Source organism: Puma concolor, chromosome F2 (assembly GCF_028749965.1).
Source record: "Puma concolor isolate L17-30 chromosome F2, mPumCon1.1.hap2, whole genome shotgun sequence".
Taxonomy (NCBI): domain Eukaryota; kingdom Metazoa; phylum Chordata; class Mammalia; order Carnivora; family Felidae; genus Puma; species Puma concolor.
The window spans coordinates 15,597,660-15,619,854 of NC_141684.1; the positions used below are offsets into that span (position 1 = coordinate 15,597,660).

At 41.3% G+C, this 22,195-nt stretch overlaps 1 protein-coding gene across 2 annotated transcripts in view; it reads right to left on the reverse strand.

Annotated features, from left to right (window-relative positions):
• Nucleotides 1-22,195, reverse strand: part of NSMCE2 (NSE2 SUMO ligase component of SMC5/6 complex) — a 217,202-nt gene that overhangs the window by 133,385 nt on the left and 61,622 nt on the right. For both annotated transcript variants that reach the window (XM_086695873.1, XM_025922826.2), the window contains exon 4: nt 16,605-16,758. In XM_086695873.1, coding sequence (XP_086551999.1) covers nt 16,605-16,758 — 154 coding nt within the window. The remainder of the gene's footprint in view (nt 1-16,604; nt 16,759-22,195) is intronic.

Below are 22,195 nucleotides of genomic sequence, written 5' to 3' on the forward strand. Positions count from 1 at the left end.
TGCTTTGACCAAATGTCTGGCAAAGGTTACGCTGTGCAATTTCCAAGCTGGGGCCTCCAGACACTTTCTGCTTTTGCCTTGAGGCTCCTCTCTCCTTTCTGGCTCTATGTGAACCTGAACTAGCGTGCTGGAGGATGAGACCAGAGAGAGCAGGGAAAACCGTCCTACCTGAGGGTGCCCGAGACCAAGAAGCTCCGAGACACTCAGGCAGCTGACTGCAGACGTGGCAGTGAGCCTAGATGGACCAGCAGAAGAACCACCCAGCTAAATCCAGCCCAAATGTCCAATCCACAGAATCACAAGCCAAATAAATGGTTATTTTAAGGCACTAAGTTTTGGGGCGGTGTGTTCCACAATATTAATTTCTATCCCATAGCAGCTTCAGCTTTACAGCCAATGCAAACCATTCCTAGATGTGTCATGTTTATTTTTAAATATTCTTAAAATTCTAATTGTTAAGGAAAATATTCTAGTTGTGATTACAGCACAACTTCTAAATAAAAAGTAACTGCTATTACCAGCTTTTTGATGGATTTTTTAAAACCTGTTCTCTATTATAAATTATTACACCTCATTTCCATCCCCCTACCCACTGTGAGAATTATTTAAAACCACACAGTGCATTTCTTGTTTACAAAACTGAATAGTGGAAGTCAGGTGTGAGCTCCACTCTTCATTGCTTTAAACACCCGTATCTGGAAAGGCCAAAAGTATTTGTTAATACTTCCAACAGAAAGCAGAAACACAGAAAATAGACAATGGCCAATTCCACACCCCCAATCTCATTAGATTATAAAATTTAGTTTATGAATTTTGAGACATGAAAAATATGAACAATTTTCCATTCTGGACTGAGAAGTTTGTGCATCCTTGGTAACTGGAAATTCAACTAAAAGAAGCAAATGATGTCAGGAAGACAAACTCTTTCTCCCTTTAATGCTTTTGGCTCATTGCCCCTCGGTCCTCCTTCTAGCCACCTGAAGGTTCCTTGCTGGCTCCTCCTTTTCTTCCTCTCCTTGCTCTTGGACTCTTCTCCTTGTGCGGCTCATCTACTCTGCCCTCCAACTATCACCTGGGAGTGTGTGGAGAGCCTTTCTCTCCCTCTCTCTGGCCATGGTTGGATCATCAAAACTTTCCTAATTTCTAACCATTTGTCAAAAATCTATGCCAAAACCCAGCACCTTAAACACAGTATACTCGACAAAATCATTCTCCCACCAAAAGACCAGCAACTCATGAGACATCTTGCTACTTTTAATGGTATCACCTTTTCCCCAGTTACTCAAACTAAAATCCTTAAAGCCACCTTCAACTCCTGACTCCCCTGTGCTTGTTATTATTTTAAATAAGTTGACAAGTCCTCCAGATCTTACCTCTGCAACACCTCTTGCATTAATTCTCTTTCCCTATTTCCCTGCAGTAATTCAGGATATGGTTAGCACTTGACTGGATCATTATAACAAGACCGCTTCCCTTCCCAATTTATCCTATACACCACAACGAGATCTACCTTCTTAAAGTCAGAATCTAATCAGATGGCTCACCTAATGAAAAACTTAACACTCCCCATGACTTATTAATTAAACTGTCTTATTCAAGGCAACAAATAACTTTATAAATGAGCCCAGTTACCCTGGTAATCTTATCTCCCATGTACTTACAGTCTAACTGGATTACCTGCTGGTCTTCATGCCCTGTGCCTCTTTCTACTTCATTTCATGGCTTACAGTATTTCCTTGCCTGGTAATGGTGATCAGACTACATATACAGTATCTCTATTCCTCTAAAATTTAACATGATGAAACATTTTCTAAACATTTAATTTTTTTGATTAATGATTTCACAAATCTCAATTGCTTCCAAATTCCAAATATCACTGAGAAATATCTTTGCATATGAAATGCAGTTACATATTGGATTATTTTATTAGAATCGAGTCCCAAAAGAACAATTACCAGCAAAACATTATAAAATCTTGACACACATTCTGTGCCTTTAATACTCAGTTGACAGAGTTGTCTTAAATTACCATTGTGTTATCAAAGCTTAGCCTGATCCTCAGATGTAGTTGGTGTGTTTTATTAACTACAATGTTGGCATGTATAACCTAGAATTCTAAAACGCTCCTCTCAACCTTCTGCTCCTTGAGGACCTCCTCTTCTCCAACTCTGACCTCCAGCCTATGCAATTATCAGAATTCAGCCGTAGGCCATTGGCCCTCAGAGCAAAGCCAAAGAATAGTTAACTGCTTCTTAAAGCTTGGAATTCTGAAAACATAATAATACACTTTCTATTTTCAGAGGTGGGGCTATGGCAGGACTTGCTAGTCAAGTCAACTGAGTCAGCCAAGATGAGAAAGTTAATGTATTTCAGTCAAGTATGTCTGTGCTGGCATGTACTATCACCCAAAGCACTGCATAGAGAATATTTTATTTAGGGGCGCCTGGGTGGCTCAGTCGTTTAAGCATCTGATTTCGGCTCAGGTCACGATCTCACGGTCGGTGGGTTTCAGCCCCGCGTCAGGATCTCTGCTGACAGCTCAGACCCTGGAGCCTGCTTCAGATTCTGTGTCTCCCTCTCTCTCTGCCCTCCCCTGCTCACGCTCTGTCTCTCTCTCAAAAATGAATAAACATTAAAAAAAAATTTTGAAAGCCCAATATTTTATTTAAAAAAATTTTTAATGTTTATTATTCTTCAGAGAGAGACAGAGCACAAGCGGGGAGGAGCAGAGAGAGAGGGAGACACAGAATCTGAAGCAGGCTCCAGGCTCTGAGCTGTCAGCACAGAGCCAGACGCGGGGCTCGAATTCACAGACCACGAGATCATGAACTGAGCCGAAGTCGGATGCTTAACTGACTGAGTGACCCAGGTGCCTAGAATATTTTACTCTAAAGGATTGTTTTAATACCTCTTCAAGTATCAAATAATAAATCGGGTCTTTTAGTATTGGCTTCCACTCTGCACACTATTCAAACAAACAATGAGCATATTTCAAAGACACCATAAACTGCTTCAAATTCTTCTTGTAAACAACTGCATGTTCGAATCCTCCTAATTTTTGATATCCAATATCACTGTCCAGATTAAAACTTCTTTCAAGATCCCATGTTATAGATGTGCACTTATCCTACCTTGGGGAAGACACCCTCCCCCCCCCGAAGTCAGTGATATCTGCATTTAAGGTAGAAAGATGGATTTGTCCTAAGCAAGTGACAAGAGACAGAGATGGGGGGCGGGGGGAGAGAGAGGGAGAGAGAGCAGAGAAAGCAGTATCCTCCACAAAGCGACCAGTGAGCGTGAAAGTCCGCAGGTAAAAGAGAACACAATACCCTCTGGAGATGGCAAGTGTCTGGATCAAAGCGGTGAGCAGAGTGGTGAGAGAGTGAACAGAAACCTGGTGCCACAAGGGTCTTTTTATTCTGGAAGGCTCGGGGAGTCTCCAGAAGACCACGTGGCAAACAACCATGACCCTATCTTAGGATGATCCATCACTCTGGCAGAAACTGGCAGAAGGCAAGTCTGCTGCAGGGAGGACGCAGGAGGCTGAGAGTCAAACTGGAAAGAGGGCAGCAGTAGCAGTGGGAGAAGAAATGGAGAGAAGACTGGTAGAGGCTTTTGGGAAGGGGACTAGACAGCACATCTGTCTAGGAATAATTCCTATTCCTCTCTTGGTGGAAATAATCTTTTGCTTTAGGTAAATGTAAAATAAAACCACTGTGCTCTGAAGCAGAAAAAATATATACCTAAATAAACTACCACTGTATTTTCTTGGCTCCACATCAACAAATGTAAAAAGCATCGTTAACTTAATAATGTGTGAGGAGGGAAGTCAACGCTACCACATAACAGGAGAGAGGGCTGTGAAAGCTGATGGTCAGGGAAGGAATTAAAAGCTCTAGAGTCTACCTTGGAAATGTCCTGCTTAACGCAACTAGAATGAAGTCAAAGAATAGCCCCCACTTCCCTGTCCCCCAGCCTCCTACCCCGGGGGTGGGGGGGGGGGAGAGAAAGAAAGTACTTCTCATCGGTGAGCACTCAGTGGTGAAAGTGGGTGAGAAGAGTTGCCAGGAAGTCTGGGAATACCCCCTGCCAATTGGCAGCCACACTTTGGACCCAGACTGCGGTCATCAGCCAGGTGTGCTAAAGCAATCTGGGTGAAAAGGGACACCACACCTTGCCCCATCCACCCATTCCCAGGACCAGTGTGGGTCACAGTGTCCGCTGTGGAATATTTGTTCCCTGGAGAACATTCACTCAATGCCCCAAGTATATATGAAGCGCTGGTCCCACACTGGGTGCTATTCTTGGCACCAGAAATGGTACCAGTCAAGGCAGACAAGGACCTGCTCTCACTGAACTGACATTCTAATCAAACTGCATGATAAACACTAAGAATTACATAGTAAAGAAAACTGATTAATGCATCTGACCCTGGGACCTTTATTATCATTATCTCTTTTTGAGAGAGAGAGACAGAGGGAGTGTGGGCAGGGAAGGGGCAGAGGAAGCAGGAGGGGAGAGAGGAGGTGGGGGGGGGAGAGAGGAGGTGGGGGGGAGAGAGGAGGTGGGGGGGAGAGAGAGAGAGAGAGAGAGAGAGAGAGAGAGAGAGAGAGAGAGAGAATCTTAAGTAGGCTCCACACCCAGCATGAGCCCAAAGTGGGGCTTGACCTCAGGATAAGATCATGACCTGAGCTGAAATCAAGAGTCAGACGCTTAATCAACTGAGCCACCCGGGTGCCCCAGATCTTTATTATTTTACCTAAATAAATAAACAGACCACATTTATGCTGAAAAACTCTACTCAACATTTTTCATCAACCCTCTAGCTCACTCTCTTGTTTCTTCTCCAAAGTTTGCATGTCAAGCTCTAGGCCCTGCAATCACAGATGACCAGTTTCCTTTTTCTCTCACTCCCGAGACATTAGTTATTTCCCTATGTTCCTCGAACCTACCACAGTGCTCTGCATATAGGAGGTAACTGTTTACTAAAAAAACAGAATTTAAAATAAGTCACTGGGTGATCTATTAAAAAAAAAAAAAGCTAAGTAAATAGGTTGGCTCAAACAGCAGAGCCAATTTTCTCCAGTTAAATCTCATGTGTATACATAAAAGAATCCCTAACACAGTAAAGGAACATGCAGCAGTTAGGGAAACTTGCAGCTCTATAACATATGCTCCATTATATTTGCTCATAACGAATGTATTTCACCAGACACAGGGTGGTTTGCTACGTGAATAGCATCGTTCCTTCCACTTCACTCCCTGCTTCGCTATCAAGAGATGGTTGCCAAAACCAATATTGTACTGAAAAGTGATTTGTTACCTTTTCAACATGTTTTTTGTTCACACCCTTGTCAATGACAGAATATTACTTAACTACTAAATAGTCTAACAATATTTTATCTTTCATTTAGTCTTTTAACACTTTAACAAAGTGACTAAAACACTCTGAGCTTGCTTCCTTGCATTTCAGAATTTATGCCAATTGCTAATAACATAAAACGTATATCCTTTAAAGTAAAAATTATTGAAGTAAAATGCCATTAAGCAAGTTTAAAAAGATTTGGTTAACTAAAATATGGGGAGTATTTTACAGTTTATAAAACACTTCCACTTTTCATTTTTAAATATGATTTAATCCTCACACAGCTCTGTGAGCTAGGAAGCATTATTATATTACTCATAGTTTACAGAAAAGTAAAATTCCATTGATCTGATTAAAAAAACACAAACTATCACTTGGTTGAGCAAGAATCTGAATTTCTATTTTCAGATTCCAAATTCTAGATCTTTCCATGGGTTGGATAGTTTCTACCCTTAACACTGTTCTCAACATATCTAGGTGACTAAATACATGAGTTTAAGAGTTAGCAAGAGAATACGATTTCCTAACATAAACTTTAGCGAATGTAAGGACAGTACTTAAAATACACAAAAATGATCATTATTAAGGCTATCAATTATGCACATGAATAGATACCTTTCAGAACTACTAAGAATACAAGGAGATGCTAGCAAGGTGCCAAAGATTAGACTGTAAACCCCATGAGCACCAGGCCTTGTATTTCTTGTTCACTGCCCTATTCCCAGCGTACTCAACAAGCACTTGCCGAATGAATGAAGAAGTATTAACATGGAATACAAAAGTGAGGCTTTCAGATATAGAAGAATGAATGAAGTTAATCTATATTCAAATCCAGGAGACCAGGTGCCATCTAAGTCGTTAGGTTATTCCTGAGTAATCTGTAGGTAGGTGCCTATAACTATGCTGTGCACATAAGGCTCCTGCCCTGTAGGTAATAAACTGTGTGAGATCTAGAATTAGAAGTCAGATATTGAATCCTCTAGAGTGCCTGATTAACCAACCTTTACTAGATGAGTTATTTTCAACCCTGTCTGTACATTATTAGCATGATACCTGGAGAACTTAAAAAGAAATGCCTGGAGAGCCCTATTAGATACCAACTAAATCTAAATCTCTGAGGGTGGGGACAGGCTGATTTTATTTTTAACGTTCACATTTGCTATGATACCCAGTGACAGGTAAGTGCCATTACTATAAACCAATGGTTCTCAAACTCTGGTGTACAGGAGACCTGGAGGGCTTGCTAAAATTAACCCCACCCCCAGAGATGCAGATTCACGAGGTCTGGGGTGGTGCCTGAAAATGTGCATTTTTAATAAATTTCCAGGTGACCTGGATGCAGGGCTGAGAAGCACACCCTGAGGTTGACTGCTGCGCACACCATCTACAATGTCTCTGGAATTAAAGAATAAATGTAAGGGATAGGTGAACAGAAAGACATGAAAAAAATATACAAAATTTACATATTAAAAGAACTTCATGCTCAATACCACTGATCATTAGAAAAACATAAATTAAATCCATGATGAGATAACCCTACATACTTATTAGAATGGCTAAAATTAAAAACAAAACCCAAATAACCCCAGTGCTGGTGAGGATGCACAGCAAACACACCTCTCCTGCGTGGCTCAAGGGGACACAGGGGGGGTTCACCATATTGGAAAGCAGTCGGTCAGGTTCTCAGAAGTTGAACGTGCACTTCCCATACCAGCCCAGAGCCCCATGCCTGGGTATTCATCCAGGAGAAATTAAAACTGATATTCCCATAAAAACCTGTACACGAATGTTCTGTAACACCTTGATTTATAACGTCCCCAAGCTGGAAACAAGTGAAATGCCCTTCAGCTGGTGACTGGATAAATAAACTATGATACATGCATACAGTGGAGCACCAGTCACAGTACACAATGCAACCAGCCACGGATATTTTTTTTTTTTAATTTTTTTTTTTCAACGTTTATTATTTTTGGGACAGAGAGAGACAGAGCATGAACGGGGGAAGGGCAGAGAGAGGGAGACACAGAATCGGAAACAGGCTCCAGGCTCCGAGCCATCAGCCCAGAGCCCGACGCGGGGCTCGAACTCACGGACGGCGAGATCGTGACCTGGCTGAAGTCGGACGCCTAACCGACTGCGCCACCCAGGCGCCCCGCCACGGATATTAACAACACTGTGGCTGAATCTCAAATGCAGTCTGCATTTGAATGAAAGAAGCCACTTAAATGGCTGCATATTGTATGATTCCATGTATGCAACATTCTGGAGAAGTTAGAACCATACAGAGAAAAAAAAGAAAAAGAAACAAAAACAGTTACTGCCAGGGGCTAAAAATGGGGCGAGGCTTCGACTACAGAGGGCCGCCCATTGTATCATTATACACGTCTAAACCACCATAAAATGGAAATGACTGCAACCTCAGGAAATAATAACTTGACAAGACAACTCTTTCCTTAAGTATGATGTACGTCGTCCCCAGGACACATGATTTGGTCCTTCCCCATTCTAGGTTCAGGCTGCTTTCTGAGCATGGACGGCATCCCACACTCTCAACGTAAGCCACCAGGAGGAAAAAACACCCAGGGCTCACAGTTTGTGTTTAAACTTGCCGCTGACTCATTTCACCCTTGATAACTGAACCTTTCTCTCCTAATAACTTTAATTATAGCCATGTCTCATCCTAAAGCTTCCCTTTTCCTCAGGAATGTATTTGTTAGCCTTGTGACCTCCTGACTGTGAGACACTGCGTAAATATGTCACCTCCAGGATTCAGTCTGCTAAAAACAGAGCCTGCATTTTTCGTGCATTCCTCCCTCGCATGTGGATGGCGTGAAGACTAGGAGAGATGATGTACGGGCACGGGGTTACTGTCGTGATGCTTGAAATAAACTTCATGGAATTTGTTCTAAACTTGTAAGTACACCAAATACCCTATTCCTCTCTGCCGTAACACAGCAACTATTCACACCGGAAACGGTATCCTTAGGCGCTATTTCCTGAGTGTATTGCCAAAACCACAGGATCTGGAAAAGGAGGACCCAGGTCTGAATCTCACTACGTAACGTATTTTGTGACCTTGAGTCAACTGCTTCCCTTCTGTGAGCCCCACTTCAAGTACCTGCTTCTCTAGGGCATACTTTGAAGACAGTATGAAACACATAAATAAACTACTATAGAATGTCTGGTATGATTCCCACTCTCTGACCTCTGCTTGGTAGACGTGACCAAGCAAGAGACTCACTCTCAGCTGGATGAGGCAGATTCCCCCAGTGTCCTCAGAGTACAGCAATGCAGATCGATGACCTGGGAGATTCAAACAAATTGTTCACTACCCAAGAGTCTTACGACAAATCAAATCTTCAAGAGATAAATGAAACGCTTGAAGGGAGAGAAAAACCAAACAGGCACGTGTCTTAAAGAGTTAGTGTGGTACGCAGGGAAAAGAACACGGGTTTTGATGTCACCCAAACCTGAGTCTGAATTTCAGCATTTATGATCTGAGGGAAGTTATATTACTTCTCTTTGCACATTTTCTAATCTGTAAAATGGGTATAGTTATCTCGTAGAGTTGTGAGAAATAAATGGTAAGGTAGACAAAGTATGCAGGTACCATACCCTATGCACGGGTAGGCACTCAAACAATGCTTCCAGTTATGCGTTAACTCAACAAGGAATCATGAAGTATCATATACATCAAGCTCTTTATGAAGCGTGCCTATCACTTCGACTATTCCTATTTTCCAAAAGGACTAGGGCAAATCTAAGGTGAAGGCAAAGCAGATGGTGTCTTTATTGCTCCATCAAAAGGGCATTTCTCACTGCCAAAGAGCTCCCTGAATAGCTTAGTGCCCTGATTAAAACACCACAACAGAATCAATCTAATTTGAATGAACCTTTTTTCCTCACTCACTCAGTTATTTCTTTGGTACTGAAAATCCTGCCTTAATGTAAAACTTCCTGGAAAGTAACAACTCTATGAAACAGGAGGAGGAGGAGGAGGTCGGATACACCTGGCCCTAATGCTCTCTTTTTATCCCTGGCGTCTCTTGTCTTCCGGTTCCACTGTTTACTAGCTTTGTAACCCTGGGCATATCACTTACCCTCTCTGAAGCTGCTTCATCATGAAGATGGGAATGGTACCGCTTAGCTTCACTGATGCAAGTAAGGATGTACGGGAAAGAGAAACTACATGGGTGGGAAACACAAAGCAGAAGGGAAGAGAGACACAGAAGGGAGTCAGACAGACACTGACTCAGAGAAGAGGAAGAGGGAGAGAGGCAAACACACAGGAATAAAAAATTTGCATAGCACAGAAATCTCACTCAATGAGCATAAACCCTTAGTCAGGCATGTAATCCAGCCTGAAAAAGTCAGTCTCTGTTGTGAAACTTATGATTTTTAGCATTTCCCACCAATTAATGGTCATCCAGCAAGTAAATGGGAATGGCTTGATCAATATCATCAAGGAAAACATGAAGACCAAGTGAGGGCCACAGAGATGATAAAACTGTCTAAGGAAGAGCCAGCAACTTAAGTTTTCATTAAATGCTTAAATGTTCTAAGCAGTCACACTTAAACTGAGCCATACTTAATTCCTAAGCATGGTGCTACCTGACACTGAAAACTGTGTATTAGCATATACACCATACGTTTGCACCAGTAGGTAAACGGACATGCACACAAAATCATTTATGTTGAATTTTTGAGCAATTTAAAGGATTTTCCAAGACAATATAAATTGCTAACCGTTGCTCATTTTAGATCCCAACCTTCTGAACGCTAGCTGTCTTCTTATTCGCTTCTTTACTGATGAGGTATTATTGAAGAGAAAAGGTGTGTTATCATCACAATGCCTTCACTAGGGTCTGGCCCTCTTTTCCTAGTTGAATAATTCAGTTTTATAAATATTAACCAACCTCTGAGTATGTGAGGAGCAAAAGGAATATAGGGAGGATTAAGCAATTCCTGCCTTGAAGGGTCCTGGGCTCTTGGTTAATGGCAGGCCAGCAATGCACACTGTTTCGATAGGTGGTTATATTCTATCATATGACAAAGAGATTTGTGTGTTGAAGACTATCAGGACTGAGTCAGGCTGGTCAAAACTTTGCCCAGTTGAAAAGCACCCAACATATTTCTAGGCACAGCCAAACATTTTGCCTCTTGGCACCACCTTTGTTCTCATCTCTTTCCTTTCAGGTTTCAACACTCACACATGGCCTCCCAGCTTTCGAAATTGCTAATCTTCTCTTTAACCCCACTGTTCACCTGCACCTGTTTAAGAGCTCCCAGATCCCGCCCCTCCATCCACAAAAATCTCCATTTGCTTTTCAATAGAACCCACCAGCCTTCTATATACTCCCAAATGATGTGAAACGCACAACCTGGCCTTGACAACAAAACCACCCCCTTCTCTGAAGAAATCATAGTCTACTGTTAATTGGCCAAATTAAAGCTGATGTTGCTCGTCAAGGGCCTAACAAAGCACTGAAAAATGGTAGTATGAGAAGGTAAAACCAATGGTCACAAACCGACAGTTTTGTTTGCACAGTGTTTTAACAACTGGTAATGGAAAAATAATCAGTTGAATTTCTGGGTTTCCCCAGATAACCTCAGGATCTGACCACAGTGGGTCCTCACCTATTATTCCCAGCAACAACAGACAGGCATGCGTGGCAGGTGTCTCCTTCAGATAGGGCATAAGCTCTCAAGTATTTGACGGTTCTCCTGAAGATTCTTGTGACCGTCAAGGACCTGTGCTGTAGGTACCATGTGCCCAGACATCAGGCTGGAGTTCAAGGACTAAAGCAGTAAGCAAAACATCAAAGTCCCTACCCTTGTGGAACTGCATTGTGGTTTTGACAAGATATAGAAGGAAAAGGAAAGCAACCCACTAGGAATAGCGAAGTGAAGGTATTCTAATGTTCCTGAGGAGCTCCCCATTCATGGCAGCCCAGGTAAATCCTTCTGTGACGTGAATGGTCACTCACTATTCTATCAGCTTTGATAACTAAATTAAGTGTGTTAAAGTGAGGTACAGAGTTGATTTGTGAGTCCATGTAATTACAAGATTACAGTATAAAATGTCCCCATCACTGAAACAATTTCTAAGTTCACTCGTGGATTCCATGATCTCCACACCTTATATCCTATATCCTCTATGTAGGATATACAATTCAGAAATACATCTAAATTTCTGGTGAAGGTCTTCAGATTAGTAAATGTTTGCCTTTCCTCTAAGCATTTCAATGTACCAATAAAATTACATTTCAGATTAGATTTTTTAATACTAAAGACCACAGATTCAGTCCATTCTACTTTTGATCACAAAGTGAAGACCTTATATTTCAAAGGTTTCTAAATATCAAATTGTCGTCTAATGTCCTCAAGTTCTGCCTGGCTGAGCTGCACTACAAATCCTCATGCCTGCTAATTCTATAGCTGGTGAGTGAATAAAGGATGGCAGGAAGATTGCTTGATGACTTGAGGAAGTGTCCGTACAGGGGTACTGCACATTCTAACTAAGTTCTCCTGATGCAAAAGTGCAGGAAACCAGGAGTTGGAATAGTGAAGACAGTTTAAGTAAAAGCATCAAGGAAGAGAGAAATCGCCTGAACATATTGTTTAGATAAATGAAAATCACTTTACTCAAGAAAGTACAGTCACGTCTTCCCTGAACCAAGTCGTATTGCTGGGTTTCACAACTTGGGTTAATTAACAACATGATTCTCGTTTAGGGAAATGGAATCTTTTTTCTTTGGAATTGTTCCCTAACTCAGTTATCATCGCCACTACCAAAGGTAAAAATGATCTCTGATCAATCTTGATTTATATGCCTCCAAGAATTACAACTAAGAAAAATGGGTGGCACCTGCAGGGAGGCCAGACTACGCATTAAGTGACTCAAACCCAGGTCTTCTAGCTGCGAAGCTCATATTCTTTCCACCATGTTCTACTGGCCCTTTCTCAATATCAATAATAAGTGAAATCTAAAGCAAGCTTTCAGTTTGCCAAGATCCATTATCGCATTAGATCTTGGTAATAATCTTGGGAAGCTGGCACAGACATAGTATCTCTAATATACAACACAATGGGTCCCCAGGTATGGTATTTATAGGAAAATCTGAAGTTTAAAAAAAAAAAATCCAAACCAAAAACCTACCCTTGTTTCTGACTGTGGTTGAAATGTTTGTTTTGGGAGAGAGAGAGAGAGAGAGAGAGAGAAAGAGTGTTGGGACACTTGAGAGTGTTGGGACAGGTGAGGGACAGAGAGAAAGGAGACAGAATTCTGTACTGATAGTGTACAGGCTGACATGGGACTCGATCACACAGATCATGAGATTATGACCTGAGCTGAAATCAAGAGTCGGACACTTAACCGACGGAGCCACCCAGGTGCCCCTGATTGCAGTTAGACCAGGGGTCTGTAAACTGTCCAAAGAAGTTGTATCCTATGCCTTGTAATATCCTTAAGACATAAATAACTACTGATAAAAGAATTACTGTGTGCAGTGTAAATATGTTACCTTTTGAGTAATCGTATCTTGAAATGAGTATGGCGTACCTGTTATGTTTACATTCTCGGGATGGCAAATACCAGATTTTTGTACTATCTCTACTCTTTCCCACCGTAATCCTGGGCCTGAACTCAGCCTCTGAATCTTTCTGAACATACAGCTCCACGTAGCGCCTATCAAATGACTGGCAGTGTTGTATCAGCCATACAAATAAAAGCTGCATTTTCCTAGTCTCACTCTCTCCTATATTGTACAGCAGTGGTTTCTTGCATTTTTCTTTGCTTTTGATTTGTTATTAATAGTTCTCACATTATTTCATGTTTTCATATATTGTCTTCTCTGCCTTTTATTTATCTCGGAGCACCGAATGCAATCACTTATATACAGCAGTCCCTCGAAGTGTTTTGAACGCACCTAAGACAAATGTGTGGTATTTATTGGAAAAATCTAAAGCTAAAACAAAACAAAACAAAACAAAAAGAAAACAAACACTCCCTCCCCAAAACTGTCCTTGTTTCTGATTATGGTTGAGACCAGAGGTCAGTAAACTTTTTCTGTAAGGTGCCAGGTAGCAAACACTAATAGCTCTGTTTGCCAGATGGTCTCCGATGTAACTACTCAACTCTGCCATCATAGTGTAAAGCACACACAACGTGGAAACGAGTAAGTGTGTCTACATTCCAATAACACTTTATTTTGGATGCTAAAACCTGAATTTTATGTAATTTTCACATGTCACAAAATATTATTCTTCTCTTAAATTCTCCCCCAGCAACTTAAATATGTTGGCAAAAAACAAGCATTCTTGGCTTTCAGGACCTAGAGAAACAGGCAGGCTGGAGTTGACTCACAGGCTATAGTTCGCTGACCTCTGGCCCAAATTTGTGGTTCTCAAAATGAGAACTTCGGGTGGTCTGCACGATCCTTTCAGCAAGTCCGACTACCGATGTGTGAGGCCAGATTTTCTTTATAGGCTTCAACCCAAACAACGTACCACAGCGGACTGAATGCGGAAGCAAATGCGAGGGTCCAGCTGCCTCCTATTAAAGCCACAAACTGAAGAGATTTGCAAAAATGGAAAACAATTTCACACCTCTCACTCATTTTTCCATCATGTTTGGAAAATACATGGTTATATTTCATAATCCTCCTTACAGTAACACGTTAGGGACTTATCACTGATTTTTAAAACAGATTAATATTTTTAAGAAGGACTCAGTTTTGATTTCTAATGTGATAAATGTCAATAGCTACCACCCATGTAATAAACAAATGCTCTCCGGAGGCCCTCGGTAGATTTTTTTAAATGTAAAGGGATCTTGAGACCAGACGGTTTGAGAACCAGCTGCGGAGCCACAGCTGGGTTAACTTACTGGCCGCGGGGTGCGGGGAGGTGGCTTGTACGCCACTTCCTCAGACCCCCTGATTTCAATCTCCATCTTGACTTGTCCCCACCAAAGGGCTTCCTGGCGTTGCTGTGATTGGGTCCCCACTCGGCAAAACTGAATCCCATGCAATTTAGGTTTGTGTAAATAAAGGTGGTGAGAGCGTGGTGGTGATTTTCATGAAAGGACCCTTGAGCTCTGTGCAGACCAATAAAACTGTTTCAGCCTTTACTTTGCCAAACTAGGCAACTTGAAGCAAGACTCTCTCCCTGGCTTGTAGTTTCCAGTCTTTATAAAAAAAGAAAAAAAAATTATTATTATCATTCCTTCCCTTCAGAACATCTCTCAAAACAAATATTCACTGGCTCCTGTATAAAGCCTGGTCCCTCTGACTTGGCTCCGCAAAAACTGTGGGCTCCCGATGCTAATGAGCGTCCTCACAGCAGCATTAAATCTAAAGAAACAGAATCCATCGCCCACGGTGCTACTTTGCCAGCACTAATAACGCACTGAAAATCGCATTTGCAAGTCGTGTGCGCACATCTTAGAGAACACTTGAAGAGGGCATTGATATTTTGCTTGCTCTGTCATTTGAGATTTAAAAAGAGTATTTTAGGAGAAACAAAAAGGGAAAGTTGTCTTAATTCCAGTGTTACGTATATAGGGGAACCCGATATAAGGAAGCATTTCTTTCAGTATAAGTCTACTTTGTCTCAAGTTTAAAGTTTAACTGTCTATCCAAATGATGTGAAGTACTGCCAGCCTTGGGAAACCACCCGCAACACCATCCCCTGACCATCTGAGAGAGAATTAAAGAAATAATAACCACGATTCCAACACGTATCATTTTGCTGGACTGCACACTCTTCATTAGAAAGTGCGTCACCGTGAGTGTACGATTCTACGAATCTTTACAGCTATCTCTTACGGAATAATACTTTTGTAAACAATAACAAAGGAGGAAGAAATTTATATTTTTGGATATTTATCCTTCACTATGTATCATAAGATACCTTTTTAAAAAAATCAAGAATTTTTGATCTTGATTATGATCGGGTAATTTGTCATTATTGGCTCCAAGCAGAAAAATGAAATACATGTGGCTACTTTGACCAACACCAAAAACTGAAATTCACTAGCATCTTTAAGATCAGAAAGACACTAGCAAATCATTATATTACCTGTTTGGGGGATTATTACCCATTTGGGGGAACCACGCAATTTATATTAGAAGGATTTTGGTAGCTGAAGAAGAAAAAAATAGACTAAAATGTGGAGAAAATGCTTACTGTTTAAATCCACATTAAAGCAAAAGTCTCATCAGGATTGCAAAACATTCCAAATTGTGAAACTTAAGTTACTTGTAAGATAGGCAAAAGTAAAGCTGCTTCCTCAGTCATTTTTTGAGATCTCAGCATCAATTTAAAGAAAATGCTTATATTTAAAAGAAAGCTTATTTCAAAATAGGAATCCCTACACTCAGTACAAAGAAGGACATGAAGTAAATTTACATGCCCTACCACAGTGCTCCAGCCGTATGCAAATGAAGGTGATGGGAAATTAAAGTTTACAAAAAAGTTATTTGCTTCCCTATACGATTCTGTAAGGAATAAAAGAGTCTTGAGCCGAAAGCAATGACAAACAATGCGAATGCAAAAACGATCAAATTACATAAAGTTGTTAAGTGGATTAAGCGGACAAAGAGGAAAAGAAAAGGACGGATGTACTTCACTGTACAGAAAAGACAGATTTCTGTCAAATACCGTCTACAAAATTTTGGGATAATGAATCACTTCTTTTCCCAATCTCGTTTTTAAATCAAAATTATGTTGGAATCCAAATCGCGATCGCATGGCATCAATGCTACTACGAAGACAGAAGGGATCAAGAAGATTCTGGTCCACAACTGAAACGAAAAAACTAGTCTGAGAAAACGGTGCTACTACTCCAAAGCAGCAAAACCAGAATCAAACTGGTTATTGTAAAGCGTGGCACAGCAGTTTAAAATCTGAAAAACACCATTGCTATTTTAATAAGACAGTTCCGTTTTAATTTCCCAATTCCTCTCCCCAGCAGTGGGACAATACAGTGTAACCATGTCTGGCTGCTGGGGAATTTTCTTAGCACTTTGTGGAAACTGTTGGCTTTCAGAAATGGACAGGCTGATTTGAACCAAAAGTCAGACAAGATACAGAATTGCAACAACAATAAAAAGCAATTTAGAAAGAGGATCAAGCCAAGCAGATAGGCAGACTTTATAAAATCAGTTTTCTGGGGTGGCGTGTCAGGTCAGTTCCTTAAATTCAAAAAGCCAAACCAAAGCAAAGCATGCGGACTTACATTGCTTCTTCAGTTCTTTCAGCTGTTGTTTAAACTGTACAAATTTTGCATTATTTTGAAAGTCTGTGTCACAATTCTTATTCTGTAAAGCCAAAAATTTCTTCTCCACTAATAATTTTAGATCTGGTATCTTCTCTGGACGTTCTTCTTTTACCTGAGGAAGACAAACAACACAATTGCCTTCGTTTAAGGTTAACAGTGACACCGTTTTGTGAACATTATTTTCATCTCATTTCATTCAAATAAAAATACAGTGAGGTAGAAAACACAATCCCAACAGAACCAGAGAGCTTGGGACTTGTTCCAGAACAGATGGCCGGTAAACGGTTGGGGAGCCATTCATCCCATCTCCTCATCACTTTCTTAAACCCTCCCTCCAATGCCCGACTAACCTCCTGTCTCCTGACAACTACTAGGGAAAAATCTCACACCAGAGCAACTCTGTGCCCTCCAACGTCAAGGGAACCTGGGCCTCATGGCTTCCTCCTTTTTGTCAGGTCTGCTCAGTCCCCTCTCCTCCTCTTCTCTGGCTCTCTGTCCCAGCAGGAGAGAGAGGCTCCTACTTCACAAAGAAGTTGAGGCTTTAATCTTGAACTTTGCCATCTGCAGCCACAAGGAATAAGTGTCCCCTGTTCTGTTCAAAGCTAAACTGTCAACCTATCTTCTTTTTGTTCCCCCCCAATATTTTACTGTCAAACTTCCAAACATGTGGCCAGGTTGAAAGAATTGTATTTTACCACTCATCTACCTCCTAGATGCCACAACTGACATTTTGCTATGTTCACTTTATCACCATAGTGATCCATCTATCTGTTCTTTCCATCCTTAATCCTGCTTCAAGTTCATTCCTAATTTATCTTCACGTCTGTCAGGCCACACCTTCTTTCCCCCAAAACCTCTGAATTGGCTCCTTACTCCCCAATTTAACAGACAAACTCCTCTAATCCCTGCCCGCTCCGCTCAGGTACTTTCTCTTCGTAGTCTAGCTCCTTGGAAAAATCATCTGTACCCACTGTTTCTAGTTCCTTGACCTCAACCTTTAGCCACTGCCCCCGCCCCCCGCTCCCCACCCCCTTCACTGTGACTGCTCTTCTTTAGGCCTTCATATGTGGCTTCCTGATGCCCCTGCACCAAGCAAAATTCACCAAACTCTCCCTTGCAGCCCAACTCTCCCTTAAGCCCAACATGCCTTAGACTTTTACCATAGCCCCCTTCATATTCGACTGCATTTATTTTCACATGTCTACTTCCCCTAACAAAATGCCGACTCTTTGAAAAATGTGTGATTTATCACTGCGTTTGCCAGCACGTGGCATGTAGTAGATAGTATTCAATATATGTACTCGACAGATTTCAAACAAATTAATCTTACATGCCCCAAATATACTTCCCCACTAAAACCCACAAATGATCGACTTAACTGACATTAGGAGAGCATACAGGACAATTTCTAAGCTGGAAGACAACTCAGAGGTCATCTAACCTTGATGTCTACCTTCCTCAGTTTCATAAGTAAATAAAATTATATAGAAAGAAGTTAAATGACTTGTTTACTATAATCCAGTTGGTTGGAGGCAATGTTAAGACTGCAAATAGATACAGAAAATTCTTGCTTTTGGTTCCAGTCCATGGAATATATTCATCTCTCTGAATCTGAGTATCAACTAGTGTGAAGTCAAAAGATTACCTGTAATTTATCTGTTTCAATTACCCTTTGTCATGGAAAAAAGAATTATATAATCTTCTTTTGTTTAACTGCTATGCACTTTAATTAGCTAAAATAAAAAAATGAAAATTAACCATGAAACCAAAATGCCTAAATGTAATTTATGGTACAGAGTGTAGAAACTGTTTTCTCATTGCATGGGTGATATCCAACCAGTGCTGGATCCATCATCAAAGAGAGCTGTGAGAAATATGGAGAGGCTTTAATGACACATCTTATACATAATTAAAAATTTTAAATAAGTCCTGTACGGCTAAAGAACCAATAAAGCTCAGTTTGGAAAAGAGAAGGTAGGGAGGCAGTTTAACAATGCCTCATGTCTCAAGAATAGGAGATGTTAGACATGTGACTAGCTATCCTCTACCTCTATAATGGACAGGACAGGATGAAACAAGTTCAAGACTGTAGCATGAAAAGTTCAGAGTAGATACAGAAAATAAATGACAAGTTCTCAGAAAAGAATTATAGTCTTTCTCTCTGGATTTATAAAATAAAATGGACTCACATCCACCTGAGACGTGAATAGTGCTATTATAAGCAGGTATAAAAGACCTTCTCAAGGTCTTTTCTGGGCTGAAATTGTTATTTAATCTGGGGCAATCAGAGCAGAGCTGAGCAGATGATCAGTAAAGGCAAAAGTTCTTTTCCAGTAAAGTCTCCAGCCCGCTCAACATATTTAGTGTCCTTAGCCCCATTACCACCCAAGCAGAAGAGCTGGCTGGAAGATGGGGGCGGAGAAGATGGAGAAACGGTAGGCGTTTTGAGATTGACAACATGGCGACCTGAAATAGGACTAGGAAAACCTGAATAAGCCAAATTTCGTGATTCAAAATACTCATTTTCCTCAAGGCCAGAACCTCAATAGAACCGCCGGAAAGCACATAAATTCACTGCAGCAAGTATCTTCTCTGGAAATGTGATGCTGCGGTCGGCACAGCTATGCGTGGTAGAGAGAACTTACTGGGCTCTGGCAATCAAAAGGAGAGCCCGGAAAATACCGAACTCCTTATCTGTTTAAATCAATGCAGTGAATGGGGATTAAGGATATTTTTCATGGACTCTCGCTTTGTTTGTATCTTCAAGAGAAATATGTTGTACAGTCCCAAAATGAGAAGGAAAGAAGCCATTCTTTGGGTAGCTGATCGTAAGTGTGATCTAGTCCGAAAAAGGTAAGGATGGCCCTCTTTCCCCAGGACAAATCCCAAATACTTCAAAGAAATGTGACATGGCAGGAGATTTTACTGGATCCTTAGTCCACTTCTTTCCCGAAGATCAAGTCCCTTGATGTAGGACTTAAAACCTAAGTGAATTAAAAGACACTGGGTGTATTAGTTTGCTAAGGCTGTCACAACAACATACCACAGACTAGGTGGCTTCTAGGTAGAAATTCTTCTCTCACAGATCTGGAGGTGGGAAGTCTTTGGCTTGTAGATGGCCATCTTCTCCCTGTGTCATCTGTCACATGGTCTTCCTTCTAGCTGTCCGTGTCCAAATTCCCCTTTTTTATAAGGGTACCAGTCACACTGGATCAAAGCCCATGCCAATGACTGCATTTTAACTTAACTCCCTCTTTAAAAACCCATCTCCAAAACGGTCATATTCTAAGGTACTGGGGTTTAGGACTTCAGCATATGAATTCGAGGGGAACGCAATTCAGCACATACACTGGGTTAGTAAATTTTTGAAGCAGAATTTTTTTTTAAACACCTCAGAGATTATTAATCTTTATGCCATTATAATTTAAAACCGATAGGAACTACCGAGAGGTAAACTTAACAGATACCATACTTACATAATGGGAATTTGATTCTGCCCTCGGGAGAGAAAAAGTCAGGTTTTTATTCACTCACTACCCACTGCCCTCTCCACTATTCAGTGAGTGCCTTCCACGTGCTAAGAACTGTAGCTACACTGGAGAGAAACCAGAAAAGTCGATCAGGAGCACATGGTGAACAGCTCTGAAAGTGAGACCTGGCCTGATGGCAGCAGGAACGACAATTTTAGGAGGTCTTAGGGAGTAAAGTAAGAGTACCATAAGAAACTTTTTTTTAATCACTGCTGTAGTTCAAGCATATAAGATGCACTTCAGGCAGGGAGGGGGGAGGAAGTTACTGCTGTAGGTTGACTAATGGCAGAGGGGCTGACAACCGGACCGCATCACGATGCCATTTTTAAAGCACAAGGGCCAAGTCTTTTTGTGAGAGCGGTGACTCCAAGATCTGTAACAGTTAATATGGGCAACCAAGGAAAGGACATTTTCTTGAGGAAAGAAGGGGCAATCCTGAATGTCTGTCTGAGTGGAGGGATCTGGTACACAGCGGGCGAGACATTTTAAATGAGGAGATGGGAGCAGAAAGAAAAGAGACGCAAAAGGAATTCTAAAAGAAGCAAAGAAGAAAACCAGGGGTGAGGAATGCCACAGAAGAAAGAAAAGGGAAAGTTTCCTTGACAGAGAGATGCTCGTCCTTGCGGGAAAATGACGCAAGAGAGCTCAGGTAAGATAAGGTCTAAACAGAGACTAGACTTCATTACAAGGGATTTTGTACCCTGGAGCGGAACGATTTACCCATCTTAGCCTATCAGCCTGTGAAGCTTCTCTCAGGCAAGGGCTGTTTGCCTGGGGTCTAGCGCACTTCCTGTTGTATAGTAGGTGCTTGAAAGATGTTGAGGAACAAGTGAACTATGGGGCAGCCAGATGATACTGTCTTGAGAGGAGAAAAGAGATTAAGGAGTTCTGCGTTAACAGATGAGCTAAAGTTCGGCAGTAAAGGAAGAGAGAGATGGGAGTCGATCATGGGACAGATGGGAGAGACTCCTTTATTTGCATGGAGGTTAAGAGTAGCTTGAAATCAAAGTGACATAACGGAGGAAAAAGAACATGTAACCCGGGATCAGACAGATCTGAAACAACCCTACGTATGGATCTTGGGACAATCCTTCCAGGCCTCAGATTTCTCTTACCTCTGAATCAGGAATCAGGAACACCGACTTCAGTGCTGTGAGGATTAATTAAATCATGCTTGTGTTTAACTGTGGCACATTGTGGATGTTAAAAAACTTTTGTTCTTTTCCTTTTACCTCTGGCCTACAGCCTTGAACATGTTTGTGGGCTAAGGGGGAGGAGCCGGTGGGGAAACATAAATCACAAGTGCTAAGAGAAAGCAGGTAACAGATTTAAGAAAATCATTCCAGTACAAGGGCAAAAACTAGAGAGGAAGCAAGACCAGCTGGGAAAGCAAAACCACAGCCTTTACCAGGTGTCATAAATGCCTACAGGGCTGGTCAAGCAAAGATCTGAGGAAACCCCCAATAAAGGACAACAGGAAGTGGTGAGGACCCTGGTAAGCAGACAGTACAAGCCCCAGGTGAGAGGAAGTTGCTACACAGCTCCAGATGTCTGTGGCCCGGCGACAGAGCAAGTCCGAGTTTTTAAAGAAAAATCAGAAATCTAGATTTTTGTGACACATTTTCTAGTTTTCAAAACAATGCATAGTCCAGACAATACATCAGCCTAAAGCCCACGAGTTTGAAACCTCTATTTAATGCAGAGGAGACATTTTAGCCATAAAAATAAAAGTACTTCTGCGATCCACAATATTTACGGATCCAGTGTAACTCCCAGATTTCTACCTGAGGGATGAAATACGATCCTTTCAAGCAGGACAGAGAATAATGGGAGAAATCATGAAGAAGAGGGGGGAAGTAAAGGATTCCATTTTGATATGCTCACCCACAGGATTTATGATTAAAAATGTGGGCTCCAGACTTGAGATTAAACGTGACGCTCTGCTACTAACTGAATGACTTTGGAAAAGTTATGAAGTGCATCTAGCCTTAGTTTCCTCACGTCTAAAGAGAAAAGAAT